The 15,541-nt window shown below is 51.3% G+C and overlaps 1 protein-coding gene across 1 annotated transcript; it reads right to left on the reverse strand.

Annotated features, from left to right (window-relative positions):
* Positions 1-11,687: 11,687 nt before the first annotated feature.
* BCL2L10 (BCL2 like 10) lies at positions 11,688-14,910 on the reverse strand. Its single transcript, XM_068143850.1, has 2 exons — positions 14,427-14,910; positions 11,688-12,836 (listed from the first exon to the last, which is right to left on the reverse strand). Exons 1-2 carry the CDS (start codon positions 14,826-14,828, stop codon positions 12,705-12,707), a joined length of 534 nt encoding a protein of 177 aa, XP_067999951.1. The 5' UTR covers positions 14,829-14,910; the 3' UTR covers positions 11,688-12,704.
* Between the last annotated feature and the right edge of the window lie 631 nt (positions 14,911-15,541).

Here is a 15,541-nt window from a genome sequence, read left to right on the forward strand (position 1 = left end):
ACCCACTAGATTTTTGGGGCACCTGGGCAGCTTAGGTGGGGAGAAATAACTCTAGGTTTTTTGAAGGCCTCACCAAACACCATGATATGGCACCCACCTGCCTGGCAACAGAGCTTTTGGCACCCCCAGTAGCTCTAGCTTCTCCTCTTGGTCTGAGAACTACCTCAGTGTCCACAGGGCACACTTGGAGCCTTGATAACTACAGCTCCCTCAGCAAAATCCCCAGCTGGCAAAGCCACTGGTGGCAAGGAGCTGCTTGCACCAGGAGGTCAGCAGGTGCCTTGCTAAGGAGCGGCCCCTTACAGACACAGCCTCACAATGCCCTTTAGCTCAACCTGCTGCTGCTGTGCTTGATCCCAACAGGTCTGTTTGTGTCTCACCTGGTCTGTTTCCACCCTACTGCTGAACATGCTGGCTGCAGCCAAGTCAAAGATTTGACTAAAATAATAAACCATTTTCCTCCACTTGTCTTCCACATCCCAGCCTTCATCCCCATGGCTTCTAAGTAAGGGGAACTTCAGACTTCCATTAAACAAAACCCATTGATTTTTGCCATTACTTATAAGCCAGCATGCTGATTTGTGACTTGCACAGAGCGCTCTATAGCTCAGTAGCACCCAAACTAGCACAGGGACCACAGGCATTCCAATCTGCTGCAGGATGGGCCTTCAAACCACCACCACCGGCTGAACCTGTTTGGTTGATCAAGGTCCCCAGCCATTCACCACCTCCACTCCCACAGCATCTTCTTAATGCCTGGTGCACATCTCATACCCAAGAGTGTTGCCGGGGCCTGGATGAGACCATAACCACCACAAGCAGGGAAGGGTGGAGTTACACTGCAGGGCAGGCACTAACCTCACAGCAAGCAGGGAATGGTTTTGCAGGCACTGTGCTTTGTGGTCATCCCCTGAAGCCACATGTGCTGAGAGACTTCCCAGTGGCTGCCCCAGTTTCAGTGGGGAGCAGAGCACAGGTCTACCAGTCCCTCAGCAGCCCCAGCTGTCTGTGGAGAGATCCATCCAAGGTGCATGCTACACCAGACCAACCTATTTTGGTGTCAGCACTCTTCCCACATCCAAAAGGGCTCTGTGCTCAGGTTTAGCTCTGTTGACACTTGCTGTGCTTGCTCCTAAGCAAAAGTGGAGCACACAGCCTTGTTTAGGACAGGTACTCAGATGCAGGAACCTGAAGGTTTACAATGACCCTCTAAGAAAACCAGTGCCAGCCAGGGACCCCTGACAGCCCCATCCAAAACAGCCAACACCACATGAACCTAACAACTCACACTATTGCATGCAACAGAGCTCTATGGCCTCCAGCAGCCATGTGAAGGGTACCGCAGTGGTGCAAGGTCAAAGGCATTAAGGTCTCTGCACAGTGGGAAACCACCACTGTGAGCCTTTCAGAAGTTAAGCTTGACAGAAGGATTGTCAGCAGCAGGGAAGAGAGCAGCTGCTGGTCCTGCCAGTAAAAACAGAAAAGGAGAAATCAGCCCATGACCGCTTCCGATCGGATGTGACAATGCTGTCTGAGGGCCTCAGCAAACCCAGCCTGTGTTGCAAGTGCAGCAGGAGTCAGGAGCTCCCAAGAAAAGGGAAGTGGAGAGTCTCAGCTCCAGGGGTGCAGGAGGGGGGGGGGGTCACAGAAAGCAGCCCCCAATTCTGCTCTTCCCCACAGCCAACACCGTGCCTCAAGAAGAAACCCGGGTCCCAGTTTACATGTGTGCCATGACCCCGTTAATGCTGCTGTCCCATCCTGGCAGCTTTCCCAAGCAAGGGCTGGGTTTCTGTAAGAAAACCAGAAAGACATCACTTCCTACAGCTAAGGAAATAGAGACACTCTCACCCCTCTGCGCTGGCCAGGGGAAATGGCTTAAAGCAGCCTGTTCCCAAAGACAGCAAAGCGTTCCCACACGCCCCTCAAAACAATTCATTTTTCGTGGAATTCAGTCACTTACAAAAAAACAACTACAGAAAACCCTACCATGGGCTTGCAGCAATATTTTGTCTGTAAATAATCTAGTGAGCAAGGTCACATTCCCAAGTGAAAGTGGAGCCGGGGAGGGTGGGCTAGAAGGCATGCAGGGGGATGCAGTACTGGGCATAAACAAGGGGACCAGGAGGGAAGGCAGGAAAATGGGGAACAGGCAAAGCAGAAAGGGGCTCTGGGACTAAGGAATGAGATGATTTCACTGTTCATTTTCCAGCTGTCCCTGAAACAAGGACAAGAGACACATCTGCCCTCCCATGCTTTGGTACACGTGCTGGTGGGACAGAGTGTTGGCAGAGAGCCCTGTGGGGATCAGCCTACCCTGCTGTTGGATCACAGAGAGGGCAGCAGTGGCTGGGTGGTGGGTATGGGCTGCCCCACTCACTAGGGATCATCTCACAGAATCCAAGGGGTTGGAAGGGACCTCTGGAAATCATCTAGTCCAACCCCCTTGCTAAAGCAGTATCACCTAGACCAGGTTGCTCAGGAATGCATCTCCAGAGAAGATGACTTAAATGCTCTGTCCAGCATGTTCCAGTGCTTCATTACCCTCAAATGAAAGGTTTTCCTCATGTTTAGGTGGAACTTCCTGTGTTCTATTTTGTGCCTGTGACCCCTTGTCCCATCACTGGGCACCACTGCAATGAGACTGGCCCCATCCCACCCTTTAGATATAGATAAGCTTTGAGAACATCCCCTCTGTCTAGACTAAACAGCAAGAAGTCTCTCAACCTTTCCTTGTCAGGGAGACGCTGCAGTCTTTTAATCATCTTTGTACTCTTCTGTTGGACTGTCTCCAGTAGTTCCCTCTCTCCCGAACTGTGGAGCCCAGTATTCCAGATGTGGCCTCACTAGAGCAGGGTTCCCACTAGGAGAACCTCCTTCGACCTGCTAGTCACATTCCTCTTAATGCACCACCTGATACTACTGGCCTTCTTGATCCCAAGAACACTGCTGGTTCATGCTGAACTTCTCGTCCACCAGGACTCCCAGGTCTTTCTCTGCAGAGCTCCTTCCTAGTAGGTCAACCCCTAACTTGTACTGCTGCATGGGGTTACTCCTCCCCAGGTGCAGGACTCTACACTTCCCTTCACTGAACTCTATTAGGTTCCCCTCCACCCAACTCCCCAGCCTCACCAGGTGTCAGAGGGGAGGGAGGAGGTGCATTGCTGCAAAGATGGAAATGCTGACTCCCAGGACTCCCAGGGAAGCAGAGACTATCCCACACAAGCTCTTCCCATGGGCACGGCGCAAGGTGTGCTGACCCTGGCACTCTCCAATGCTCATTCTGTCCAAGCAAAAGGTGTTAAGTCCATGCTTTTCTGTATTGCTGCTAGAGCAGGCTTTCAGTGGAAGCTCCAGCACAGCCTGCACTGCCTGCAGCAGATAGCCAGGCCCTGGCACACATCTTCACCAAGCCAAAGGACAGCTTCTCTGGGAGAGACAGGAGCTCTTGAAGGCACAGGAATTGGCGGTTCCCATGTGCCGGAAGGCAAGCCGGCGGGGAAGGCGACCAGCCTGGATGAGCAAGCAGCTCCTGGAGGATTTAAGGGGGAAGAGGAGGCTGTATCACCTTTGGAAGGAGGGGAAGGCTTCTCGAGGTATGTTCAAGGAAGCTGTTAGATTATGTAGGAATAAAATTAGGGAGGCTAAGGCCCAGCTGGAACTGAAGCTGGCCACCTCAGTCAAAGATAATAAAAAGCATTTTTATAAATATATTAACAATAAGAAGAAGGGCAGGAAGAACCTGAACTCCCTAGTGGACCTGGAGGGGAACACAGTTACTGAGGATGAGGATAAAGCTGAGGTCCTGAACACCTTCTTTACCTCAATGTTTAACAGCAAGGCAGGAGTTCAGGACGAGTGGTCTCCGGAGCTGGGCGTTGGGGTCGGGGAGCAGAGTAATACCCTGGAAATCCATGAGGAGTTAGTTCGGGACCTGCTGAGCCACTTGGATATCCACAAGTCCATGGGACCAGATGGGATCCATCCTAGGGTGCTGAGAGAGCTGGCGGATGTGCTAGCTAGGCCACTCTCCATCATTTTCCTCCAGTCCTGGCTCACTGGTGAGGTCCCAGATGACTGGAAACTGGCCAACGTGGTCCCCATCCACAAGAAGGGTCGGATGGAGGAACCTGGAAACTACAGGCCAGTCAGCCTGACCTCAGTGCCAGGGAAAGTGATGGAGCAGATTATCCTGGCAGCAATAACTGCGCACCTGAAGGATGGCCAAGGGCTCAGGTCCAGCCAACATGGATTCAGGAAGGGCAGATCCTGCCTCTCCAACCTGATCTCTTTCTATGATCAGGTGACCCGCCTGGTGGATGTGGGGAGGCCTGTGGATGTGGTCTACCTAGACTTCAGCAAGGCCTTTGACACCGTCCCCCACAGCAAACTGCTGACTAAGCTGTCAGCCCGTGGCTTGGACCACTACACTCTGTGCTGGGTTAGGAACTGGCTGGAGGGCCGGGCCCAGAGAGTGGTCGTGAATGGTGCCGCATCCAGCTGGAGGCCAGTCACCAGTGGTGTCCCCCAGGGATCAGTGCTGGGCCCTGTCCTCTTCAACATATTCGTTGATGATCTGGATGAAGGGGTAGAGTCAGTCATCAGCAAGTTTGCAGATGACACAAAGTTAGGGGCAGATGTTAGTCAATTAGAGGGTAGAAAGGCTCTGCAGAGGGACCTCGACCGACTGGAAAGATGGGCAGAGTCCAATGGGATGGCTTTCAACAAGTCCAAGTGCCGAGTGCTGCACTTTGGCTATGGCAATCCCATGCAGAGCTATAGGCTGGGGTCGGAGTGGCTGGAGAGCTCCCAGACAGAGAGGGACCTGGGTGTGCTGATCGACAGCCACCTGAATATGAGCCAGCAGTGTGCTCAGGTGGCCAGGAGGGCCAATAGCATTCTGGCCTGCATTAGGAATAGTGTGGCCAGCAGGAGCAGGGAGGTCATAGTGCCCCTGTACTCTGCTCTGGTTAGGCCGCACCTTGAGTACTGTGTCCAGTTCTGGGCTCCTCAGTTTAAGAAGGACATTGAGACACTTGAGCGTGTCCAGAGAAGGGCAACAAGGCTGGTGAGAGGCCTTGAACACAAGCCCTATGAGGAGAGGCTGAGGGAGCTGGGATTGTTTAGCCTGGAGAAGAGGAGGCTCAGGGGTGACCTTATTGCCCTCTACAACTACCTGAAGGGTGGTTGTAGCCAGGAGGGAGTTGGCCTCTTCTCCCAGGCAACCAGCACCAGAACAAGGGGACACAGTCTCAAGCTGCGCCAGGGGAGGTTCAGACTCGAGGTGAGGAGGAAGTTCTTCACCGAGCGAGTCATTCGGCATTGGAATGGGTTGCCCAGGGAGGTGGTTGAGTCATCGACCCTGGAGGCGTTCAAGGGGAGATTGGACGTGGCACTTGGTGCCATGGTCTAGTCATGGGGTCTGCGGTGTCAGGTTGGACTCGATGATCCTCGAGGTCCTTTCCAACCTAAGTGATACTGTGATACTGTGATACTGTGAATATCATCCAGCTCTGCAGTGCCAGCTCATAGAACCATAGAATTCTTTGGGTCAGAAAGGGCTTTTAAAGGTCATCTAGCCCAACTACCCCTGCAGTAAGCATGTACATCTTCAACCAGATCAGGTTGCTCAAGAGCCCCACCCAACCTGACCTGGAACATTTCCATGGATGAGGTATCTACCACCACTCTGGGCAATAAGGTCTCCCTGGTGCCTTCTCTTCTCCAGGCTAAACAACTCCAATTCTCCCAGCCTGTCCTCAACAGAGGTGTTCCAGGCCTCAGAGTTTTTGCAGCCTCCTCTGGACCTGCTCCAACAAGTTCACATCCTTCTTGTACTGAGGGCTCCAGAGATGGACACAGGTTGGGGAGCTCACAGCCTTCCACTGGGCGGGCGACAGCAAGGGGAGTGAGAGCGCTATGGGAAACCACCCACAGTCCTGGATTGAATGCAGAACAGATGGCAGAACAAACAGCACCAGCATTTCTGTTTCACATTATCTTTTGCCTTACTCACTCCAGAGTTAACCTCTTCCTCCCATGGAGTAAACCTTCACTTGGAAAAAGTGACCAGGAATACTGGAAGTATTTTGGAGCAGCAGGTGGTGTCACCAGGGGTAATACATAAGACCCCAGAGGATTATTTTTGTTCTTTCTTAAAACTCAGGCTAGTTTTGTGCCCTTCTTGAAAAAGTTCATGTTAAACTATTTTTTTTTCTAGACCAGGGGACGAGCAATGCTGCTGTGACAGAGAGTTGCCCACACAAAGAACTTCTAAGGAGGAATGGTCATCCACGCTATGGCGGTGAGCATGACTCGTGCTGAGCAGCAGCTTCCCACAGCAGGGGTGTTCCTGCTGGGACTGTCAGCAGGACTACTGCAGTACACCCTCTTCAGGGCATGTGAGGGGTGGGAGAAAAAGAAAAGAAAAAACAAGTTAAAAAATCTCAACCCCACATGTATTTTGTAGACCTCTCACACACCAGAAAGCTCAGGTGTTTCTGTGGAGTTCTGGGACAGAAACCACTGACTGGCTGGGCTGTGCAGGGCCAGGTTTCACCCACCTGTGCCACAGCCCCACACCCCCAGCATGGGGGATACTATCTCCCAGCCCCTATGGGAGACAGGGTCCAGCACAGCCCAGGCAGGAATCCCACACCTCCTCAGCAGAGCTGGCACCTCCTGGACCACAGCCCACATTCTGCTTGAAAATGCCACCATCCAGCCTGTGCATGAAATGCTCAAGGAAGCAGGTTACTTGCAGGTTCTTGTAACAAGGTTCAACATTCAAAGCACTTCTCTGTATCAAAGCACTCACTGTGCACATGGCAAGTATCAGGAAACAAGTGTTTGCCCTGTGTGTCAAGCACCATCAGCTCTCAGCTGCCACTGGTCTTGCCACTGCTGTTTTACAAGGTTATTTTACACCTGACTGGTGGAATTTGTTCTTGCTCATGCATTAGAATCATTAGAAAGTCATCTAACCACCACCCACCCAGGACAGCATCAATATGACTGCTCCTTCACAGCCTTGTGCTTGCACCAAAAAGCAGCACAGCCGTGTTGTCAGGGGCAGGACAATACTGGGTGCATCCCAGCGTGGCCACACTTCCAGCAGGCAGGCTGCTGGGACTTCAAGGAGTGAAAGCCCCATCTCAGGAGGTGAGAAAGCCCCCAGCTGGTGAGGGTGCAAAGCAGCTACGTCCAGAGGAGCAAGAGCATCCAGCCTACATGACAGGAGGTAAGACACTGAGTGAGCTTCTGCTGGCAGCTCCTATAGAGACAGGGGTTAACATTGACTTCTCACCACAGCCACATGGCACTGACTGTAATTTATGACAAGCCTGTTGGAAACTTGCAAAGCTTCACAGTTAATGCTTAGAAATTAATTACAACACTCTGGGATTTCTAATGACACGAATAGCTACAAGGAAGAGGCCAACCACCCTGTTAGCTCAGCACACTACAGACAGTGCTTTGTCTCTGGCACTTTGATGAAGACAAGCACTTTTGCACTTCTATTGTTGTGCACTGCAAATCAAAAGTGCCAGCAAGAGCTCCTGGCTTTGGTGTCAGGCTGCAGAACAGGCTGCCCATAGCAGAGCTCTAGGTCCAATGTCTGATCCTCCCCAAGATGCAGTCAGTGCAGCACAGACAGCTTCCTCACAGTTAAGATTGCACCCAGCAATCACTCCCAACAGACCTTGCTGGGTATAAATCACATTTTATGAGGGGGAGAAAAAAGGAGAAAGACAGTATCCAAAAGCTGTAAGCAGGGTGTGGGACTCCTGTTACTCACTATGTGCTGAGACAAACAAAAGAGCAGGCTGGGTCAAACACAGGAACTCCCTCCAGTGAACTGTTGTCACAGGTCAGAATCATTAAAGGGATTAAATCCAGAGAGTACAAACTTCATGCAGTGCCTACAGTGGCTCTCTACAGATGAGTTCTCCTAATTTCCTGCAGCACAGTGTCTCTTACTACAGGACAGGATGGATTTCAGTCACCTGGAGAGCTGGCATGGTCCCCCTCTGAATAGAAACAGACATTTTGATAGGTTTAATTCCTAACTAACAGAAATGGGCAACACATGTCAGCTCTGACACAAAATGGGTGAACATGACAAAACCACGAGGTTGCCAGTTGGCAAGTATCAGTTTCAGGCCATAGTGCTAGAAACTTATCACAGGCTGGGCAGAAACAAATGGCCTGTTTGAAAGCCAGGTCCTCTCCCTTGTCTCATTTGAATAAAACAAATAGACCAAGCCTGGGCAAAGAAAAAAGAAAATCCAACAAAACAATCTTGTTAGTTCAGTACAGAGTTGGTTTTAAGACTCCCTACATTTCAATTCAAGTAAACCAGGGTTTTACTTCTACTTTTGTTCTCATTCAAGAATTTCAGTTTATGACAGGTTAACTGTTAAAAGTTCAAAGGGAACATTTTTAAGCACTCCCAAACCCAGCGCTATGTTATGGAGGAATTAATGACTCTTCTCAAACCTGAAAGCAAGTCCTCTCCCAGCTGTGCTGGCTCTCCCCACACTGCACCTTGTCATTGAAAGGACAGCACAGCTGGAATCTGGTGCAGAAAGCAGCTAAAGAAAGAGAAGTGAAACTGGAAGGGTGCTTTCATTGTTGAAACTGAATGAACACAAGAAGTTAAACGATGTGAATAAATGCCACGCGTTTGATCTCTTTTCCTTTCAGTGATTCTCAGGGGGTGTGGAAGGGGAGGCTTGGCTGCCCAATTAAGTCATTTTTAACAGGGCTCTCCTGTCCTAGACAGGCTTGGGTGCCACCCTGCAGGTCAGAGCCATGTTGCATCCTCCCACAATGGCAGCATGCATGGCAGAAAAGGATGCAGGACCAGCACCAATTCCTTCAGCGAGATGTGCCGGACCAGACTTTTTGCCTACCGCAGCAAAGCAGCTCACAAACTGTCATGTAGCACCATTCTGCAACTCATGTTTTTTGAGCTCTAACAGTGTCTCATTTTTTCCAAGTCAAAAAGAAACCCACTGGCTAGTTCAACACTCTTAAGAAGCCTAATGAATAGACTGCTTTTTCCTTTCATGAGGAGGCAGCTGATCTCCTGGAAGAGCTCTGCAGCCTTTGCCCGTGGTTACAATGGATGCCCCTTCAGAAGGGAACTGCATATAGAGCAGGTGCAGCACTAGCAAGATAACACTAATTGCTCCACTAAGACCACTGTAAGCTGGGAACACTGCTTTCTGCACCACTCAGCTCTGCAAAGGTCTCCATACACAGCAGAGCAGGAAAGACTCGAAGCTGATGAGAGCAGCATGGCAGTGGATGGAGTTCAGCCAGCACCTTCACTACTCTCCTTTTGAACACAAGACCTTGCCCAGCACTTGAAAAGCTCCCCATGATCGATGGCTTCTGCAAGCATAGACATATTGGGGCCCCAGTTGAACCTACAGCAGTTATTGTGCACTACTTGTTAGATGGGATGAGGTCTGCTGCATCTGCCACCTGCCTGGGAAGTACACCAGCGCTGAAGATCTAAAAGCTGTCATGAGGATCAGACACCGACTTGGACTTGAACACCACCTACCCTCTTTCTGCGTTTAAAGAAAGGAACAGCAACGTCTTGCTTTCGTTTTCTGAGGCAGAAAAGAGGATGAGCAGCAGTTTTTAACTGACAAGAGAACTCCACTGAGACAAGCTGCCAGGCTGAAACTGAAAAAAAACATTGGGGAAAAAAATAATCAGAAGAGTCATACAAACATTGACTATAAACTGCCCTGAAATTAATAGGGCTTCAGTGATTTAAGATTTGATCTTCAATCACCACAGGCCCCAATGGCACCAGGGAGCAGCTAGAGGAGCACAGCTCCAGCTGGGAAAGGATTACCCTATGTGCCAGGCTCCACCAGCCTGGGCTGTACCCAGAGCTTTCAGGGTGGCTAAGTGGAGCACCCTCAGATACAGGCTCTCTGCAGAGACCCAAGCAGCCTGGATCCAGGAAGCTACAGGCAGAATTGCTGCTATGCTACTAAGCTGCACTGCAGTCTCCTGACTCAGCCTTATGGTTTTCCTGAATTACCCTCATTATTTCATGGCTCTTAAGAAACCTACCACCGGCTTCTTCCAGGCCAAGGAAAAGCACCAGAAGCTCTCCAAGCTGTATCTTGTAAAGGGTCAGGCTTACAAGAAAAGCTGATGTGACTTCATTCAAGGGTATTTCCAGACTATTTTCTTCTCTTTTGCAGAGTACACTGTAATAAAAGCATCCTCCCAGCTATTGTGTTTGTGAGGCCTGCCAGATCAGCTTAAGCTGGAAATCAAGGTACTTGTATTTTTATCTTTGTTCTTTTTGGTATTAGGAGCGACGTTGAGATCTACTGCAGGATTATTTCCGTGCAACACTTGACCTCTGCTGAGACCATAGAGCATTTCTTGCCCTGTCATTCACCATGCTTTTCAGCACACATTCCCCTAAGCATCCCACATTTTAGAAGCCACCTCTGCCTCCCAGCACCAGCCAGTTTACTTCCACTGTAGCCTGAGTTTCAGACACCACACCCTCCTGGCCATCCAGGAGGACTTGAGACAGACTCTCAAGAGCATCCATCTGCTGCAGGAGCAGGCGCCATCCCTGAGTGAACTTGAGAGAGGAACCAAGTATGACAGTCCCACACCACAGGCTCTTAATCCTTTTGCCAAGAGGAGCCAAGCTGGAGTTTAGGGAACTGGAAGTCAGAGAACAAGCAGACATTTGTTCAGGGCAGGCAGCATGAGGGGGAGGACTGCTAGCTCCTTCCTGCCCCCGCGGGACTTACCGCCCCTGAATGTCCCTTTTTGTCCTTCACCCTGCATCTGCAGCCAGCCAGCACAACAATGCTCTGTCCAGCACAGGGCCATTAGCTCCCACCACACGCCTCCCCCAGGACCCAGTGGCCTCCAGAAGGAGAAGCAGGGTGGCCATTGCCAGCTGCAGCGATGCCAGTCTGGCTGATCTTTCCCAAGGGGAAGTCTGCCACCTGCCAGGTGCTTCTCCCAAGCGGCAGACAGAATTGTGGGCCAACAGGTGGCCAGTGAGGGAGGCTGAACAACAGGCTTGCACCATTTTACAGGCATCAAAGCCACCAGTGTCATGTAAACATCTGACTTGGGGACATGAGCACAAGACCTTTTTTCAGAAGGGTTAAAGTCCAATACCGATAAAAGTCACAGTTGCTCAGTATTACTAATCCACGAAGGCTGAACTCCCAACACCTATTGCTCAGTTGACATCGTAACCCGTACCAGAAACTCCAGTTTCAGTGAAAAAGCATGCATGTGTGAAAGAGAGGCAGCAGCATGTCTTGGCAGAGCAGAAACAAGAGCTCTGCCGCTCTCTACAAGCAGGAACAGCTCTCAGATGAGCCTGTCTGTATCCAGCTGCGCCAGCAAACTTTGGGAAGTTTTGGCCTACAAAACCACGCGGTTATTTCCAGTTGCAGTGGTGAAAATGGGCCTTTTGGACTGGATTTTCCCCTTAGGTAATCTCAGCCCTTGTTCTGACTGCAGAACTCCTCTGCAACAGAGACTGGTATCACACTGCTGCACAACTCCCCGTTCCAGGTCAAAGCACCGGGAAGGCAAAAACAAATCAATGCATCCAGACAATCCCCAAAAGGCTCGCCGAGTGCCATCACCCAGCCGAGCAAACAGGCAGAAAGCTAAAGTTGTCTTTTAAAATAAAAATACTTAACATTTATTCACCTTTGAAGTCACCATAGTAAAATTGTACACGCTATGAGTAACCCAGGAACGTTATTAAAAGCTACCAGGAACATAAGGCAATTTGTACAACCACTGAAAGAAATACACAGCATGTTGAAAACAGAGTGAAATATTACTCAAACAAGACAACGCTCGATACGCACTAGAGTAACAAGAACCAGCGTTAAGTTTTAAACAAAAATAAAGATGTCATGGCTACAAGTATTATACAGTGATAAATACTTCAAAAATATATTAAGATATATGGAAATTCTCGATTTGCCACGGAAATCCAGAGAAATTCCAGCCTCCACCGGATTTCAATATACCAATTAAGGTTTAATATTTAAATTCCTTTCCTTTCAGTAAGAAGAACCAGTACTGCAGCCATTACTGTCCTGTATCAATACTTCTTGTAGTGTAATTAAATCAGCCTTATGTTATATTAGGCCCTAATGCTTCTTGCATCACAGGCGCTAATTGCTCTAAATCAACCAATGAGTTGCCTTTCAGTAACAAGTGCTGTGCGCTGCATCTGAGGCCATAAACCATGTGAAATCATGGCCAAGGTTTGCCCTTTACAGTATTAATGGAAGGCGGGCTCAAAGACTTGCCTCCACGTAAATTGGACATCTCGAACCCAAGGTTTAGTAGCAAGTCCACCGTAACATTTTCCTAGCATAACATCGAGCACTCAGAAGTTACAGTACATGAACCATGCTAAAGTTTAAGGTTACACCTTCAAAAAGAAAGTCCAGAGGATGTTTGGAGACAACAGGTTTTGAACATGCACAAGTGGTGGTTTAGTACACATCTGTGCTGTTACTGGGTAGCAAGTGAAGCAGTTTATAGCCAAGGATTTAGTGAGACAGTTTCCCGAGCCAGTTTAAAAATATAAACTTCTTCTTAGAGGGTCTGTTCTATAGAAAATAGAGTGGAATCTGGTACATTGTCAGTTTTGAGAGTACTTTCCCATCAGCCTATCGCACCGCCAAGAGAAACGCCAATCCGGCTATTCCAAACCCCGCTGCTGCCATGATTGCATTGCTTATGGTACTGCTCTGGTCAGCCGACTGGGAGTCGTGTCTGCCGAAGAAGCGACAGAAGCCATCCTAGAAAAACAAGAGAGAGGACGTTGAGTTGACTGGCTTGCAATTAACTAGGTTTCTTTTAACAAAATCTCTGAGCACACAGTTTGGACCGCCCTCCCAGCACGGCAACTGTCAGCTGCGTAAGACTATGTTTTAATCATGAAAGCCTAAGCCTGCTGCCTTGAACACACAAAAACCCTTTGTGAGAGCCCCTGCACAAGGCAACTGAAAGCAGTAGCTACAAGTGTTCACTCAAAAGAAAATTGCAAACTTCCTATTGAGATGCTCAGCGTGTCATTATGCTATTTTTGCCCTTTTTTTACAAGTTTCTGATGGGAACTGCCAGCATTGTTCTCCCTCATTCAAGTTTCAGAAAGCACATGAAACACAGGATATGGAAATTTCCACTTGAAAGACAGGAGTTCGAAGCTGGTCCCATCTCGGTGGGCCTGGAACTGATTACACACTCTCTTGGAATAGACAAGTGGACACTGCTCACAACTGACCTATGACAGAGCAAAGCTGGCAGCTGCTCTCCCAGATCGTTATTTGTGATAATCAGAAGTGGCAGCAATACAACTCCAGATGGTCATGTTTGAACTCTGCTCCGCAGATGTCTATGTAAACAAGTTATACTCTTAATTTCTTCCGGAACTTTGTTCTTTACACTCTAATTTGCGCGAACAGGCAATGCTATTTTGCCAAGCACAGCCAACCACCACACTGTTGTGAGCAGTCAGATGGACCAGTGACCACTGGAACACCAAATTCATTTTGGTCTCTGGAAAAGCCAACGAGAAACCAGTGGCTGCTTACCCCCTTTTCTATTTTTAGTACTTATTTGTATTGGCATCAAATATTCCACCAGGACTGAGAATGGGAAATGTGCTGCTCTGCGGGACAGCTGACATTTTGTTCAGAAATGCAGGCAGAGCTGCGTGGACGCCTGACAAGCTGCACTGACAGCCTGCAACTCAAGCAACGGCAAACGGCAGCAGCCATCGCCTCTCCTCACAGCGTACACGAACGGTACTGCCCACACCTTGCCGTCTGGCCAGCTGCAGGACAAGCAGGAATCAGAGCAGCACGTCTTGGCTGACGGGGGGCTCTGAATACAGCTATATTGCTGTTTTGCATTTGGGGAAGACCCGTGTCAGCCTGACCTCCAAAATCCCAAGACTCTGGACCAGAAGAGTGAGCAAACCTTGCGTACCCCTCACCAACACCATTATTCCCACGTTTAGGAGGCAGCAGGCTGATAAAGTGGGCCGGCAGTCCCCTTGGAGAGCCAGCTTAAGCCACATCCTAGGACAGCCCTCAGTCCTCTCGACACCCACCGCATACCTGCCGTGTCGCTGTGAATTATCCAGAGCTGGCAGGCGGCCCGCAGCCCTTCCCCGCAGCGAGACCCTCTGCGGTGGGCACAGCACCACGTCCTCGCCACAGCATCCCCGAGGCACGGCGCCAGAGGGCCGCCCTGCTCAGCTGAGCGGGGAGAAGAGCCAGGCCGCCCGGTACGCACGCCGGGCCGGGCTTCGCTTCCCCACCGTCGGACTCCCTGGGGAGACTCATCCGCCCCCCGCTCCCCGCTGCCGCCCCTTCCCCGCTCACCCATCCGCCGTGCTCCTCCAGCCACTCGCCCCGCTCCTCGGCCAGGTAGGCGGCCAGCTCGGCGGCCAGGCAGCTTGGCCCATCGCTGCAGCCCCGCTCGGCCAGCGCGGCGGCCAGCGTGCCGGCGAAGACCACCAGCGCCAGCAGCCGGCCCCAGTTGAGGCCGCCGTCGGCCTCCATCTGCTCCGCCACCCGCCTCAGCAGCGCGGCCGCCTCCCGCGGCTCGGCCCGCGCCAGCGGCGCGCAGGAACGGAAGAAGGGCCGCTCTCGCCGCTCCAGCTCGGCCGCCGCCCGCCGCAGCGCCGCCGCCGTGGGGCTGGGGGGCAGCGCGGAGCCGCCGCTGCGATGCTGGAAGTAATCATCCAGCAGCAGCGCCGTCTCCTCCTTCAGCAAGCCGGGCATGGCGGCGGCCCACGGTGGCTGCGACCCCGCAGCACCAGCTGCCGCCGACTGAGAGGCGGGGCGGCCCCTCCACCCGGCCCGGCCCAGCCCGCCCCGGGGCGGTGGGGGGCGCTCCCCTCCTCCGGGGCGGGGCCCAGCGCTCTGCGAAACCCAAGCCGGGGCGGGGTGGGGGAAGTGGCCCCCAGGCGGGCACGTCGGCCGTAGCTGTTGGGGGGCGACCGCTGCTTCCCTGGAGGGTCCGGTGGCGTCTCTGGGGAAGGTACCTATGGCACAGGGCCACGGGTTGCCCTGCGCAGCCAAGCGAGACGGGGGCTGTGAAATACCACTGCCATTTGGGGTCGTCTTATGCATTAGTGGTCCGAACCTGTACCGTGTGCACTGGAGACGCGGCAGGTTTCCTAGGGCTATAGGAGCAGTAACCTGTGTGTTTACGTGGCGAATCCAGTGACATTCGCTTTTTGACAGACATTTGGACAAGATTAAGACCTGCATTGTGCAAAGGTTAGGCCCCAGGTGCATTAAGGAGAGTGTGAGCAGCAGCTCAGGGGAGGTTCTCCTCCCCATCTCCTCTGCTCGAGTAAGGCCACCTCTGAGTACTGCAGGTTCTTCTGGGATCCTCAGTTCAGTACAGCGGAAATACTGGCGAGTCCAACAGAGTGCTATAAAGATGAGAAGGGGACTGCAACCTCTCTTACAAGGAAAGTCTATAAGAA

The sequence above is a fragment of the Melanerpes formicivorus genome, unplaced genomic scaffold (assembly GCF_026170545.1).
Source record: "Melanerpes formicivorus ecotype bairdi unplaced genomic scaffold, bMelFor1.0.p_v2 SCAF_10, whole genome shotgun sequence".
NCBI classification, from domain to species: domain Eukaryota; kingdom Metazoa; phylum Chordata; class Aves; order Piciformes; family Picidae; genus Melanerpes; species Melanerpes formicivorus.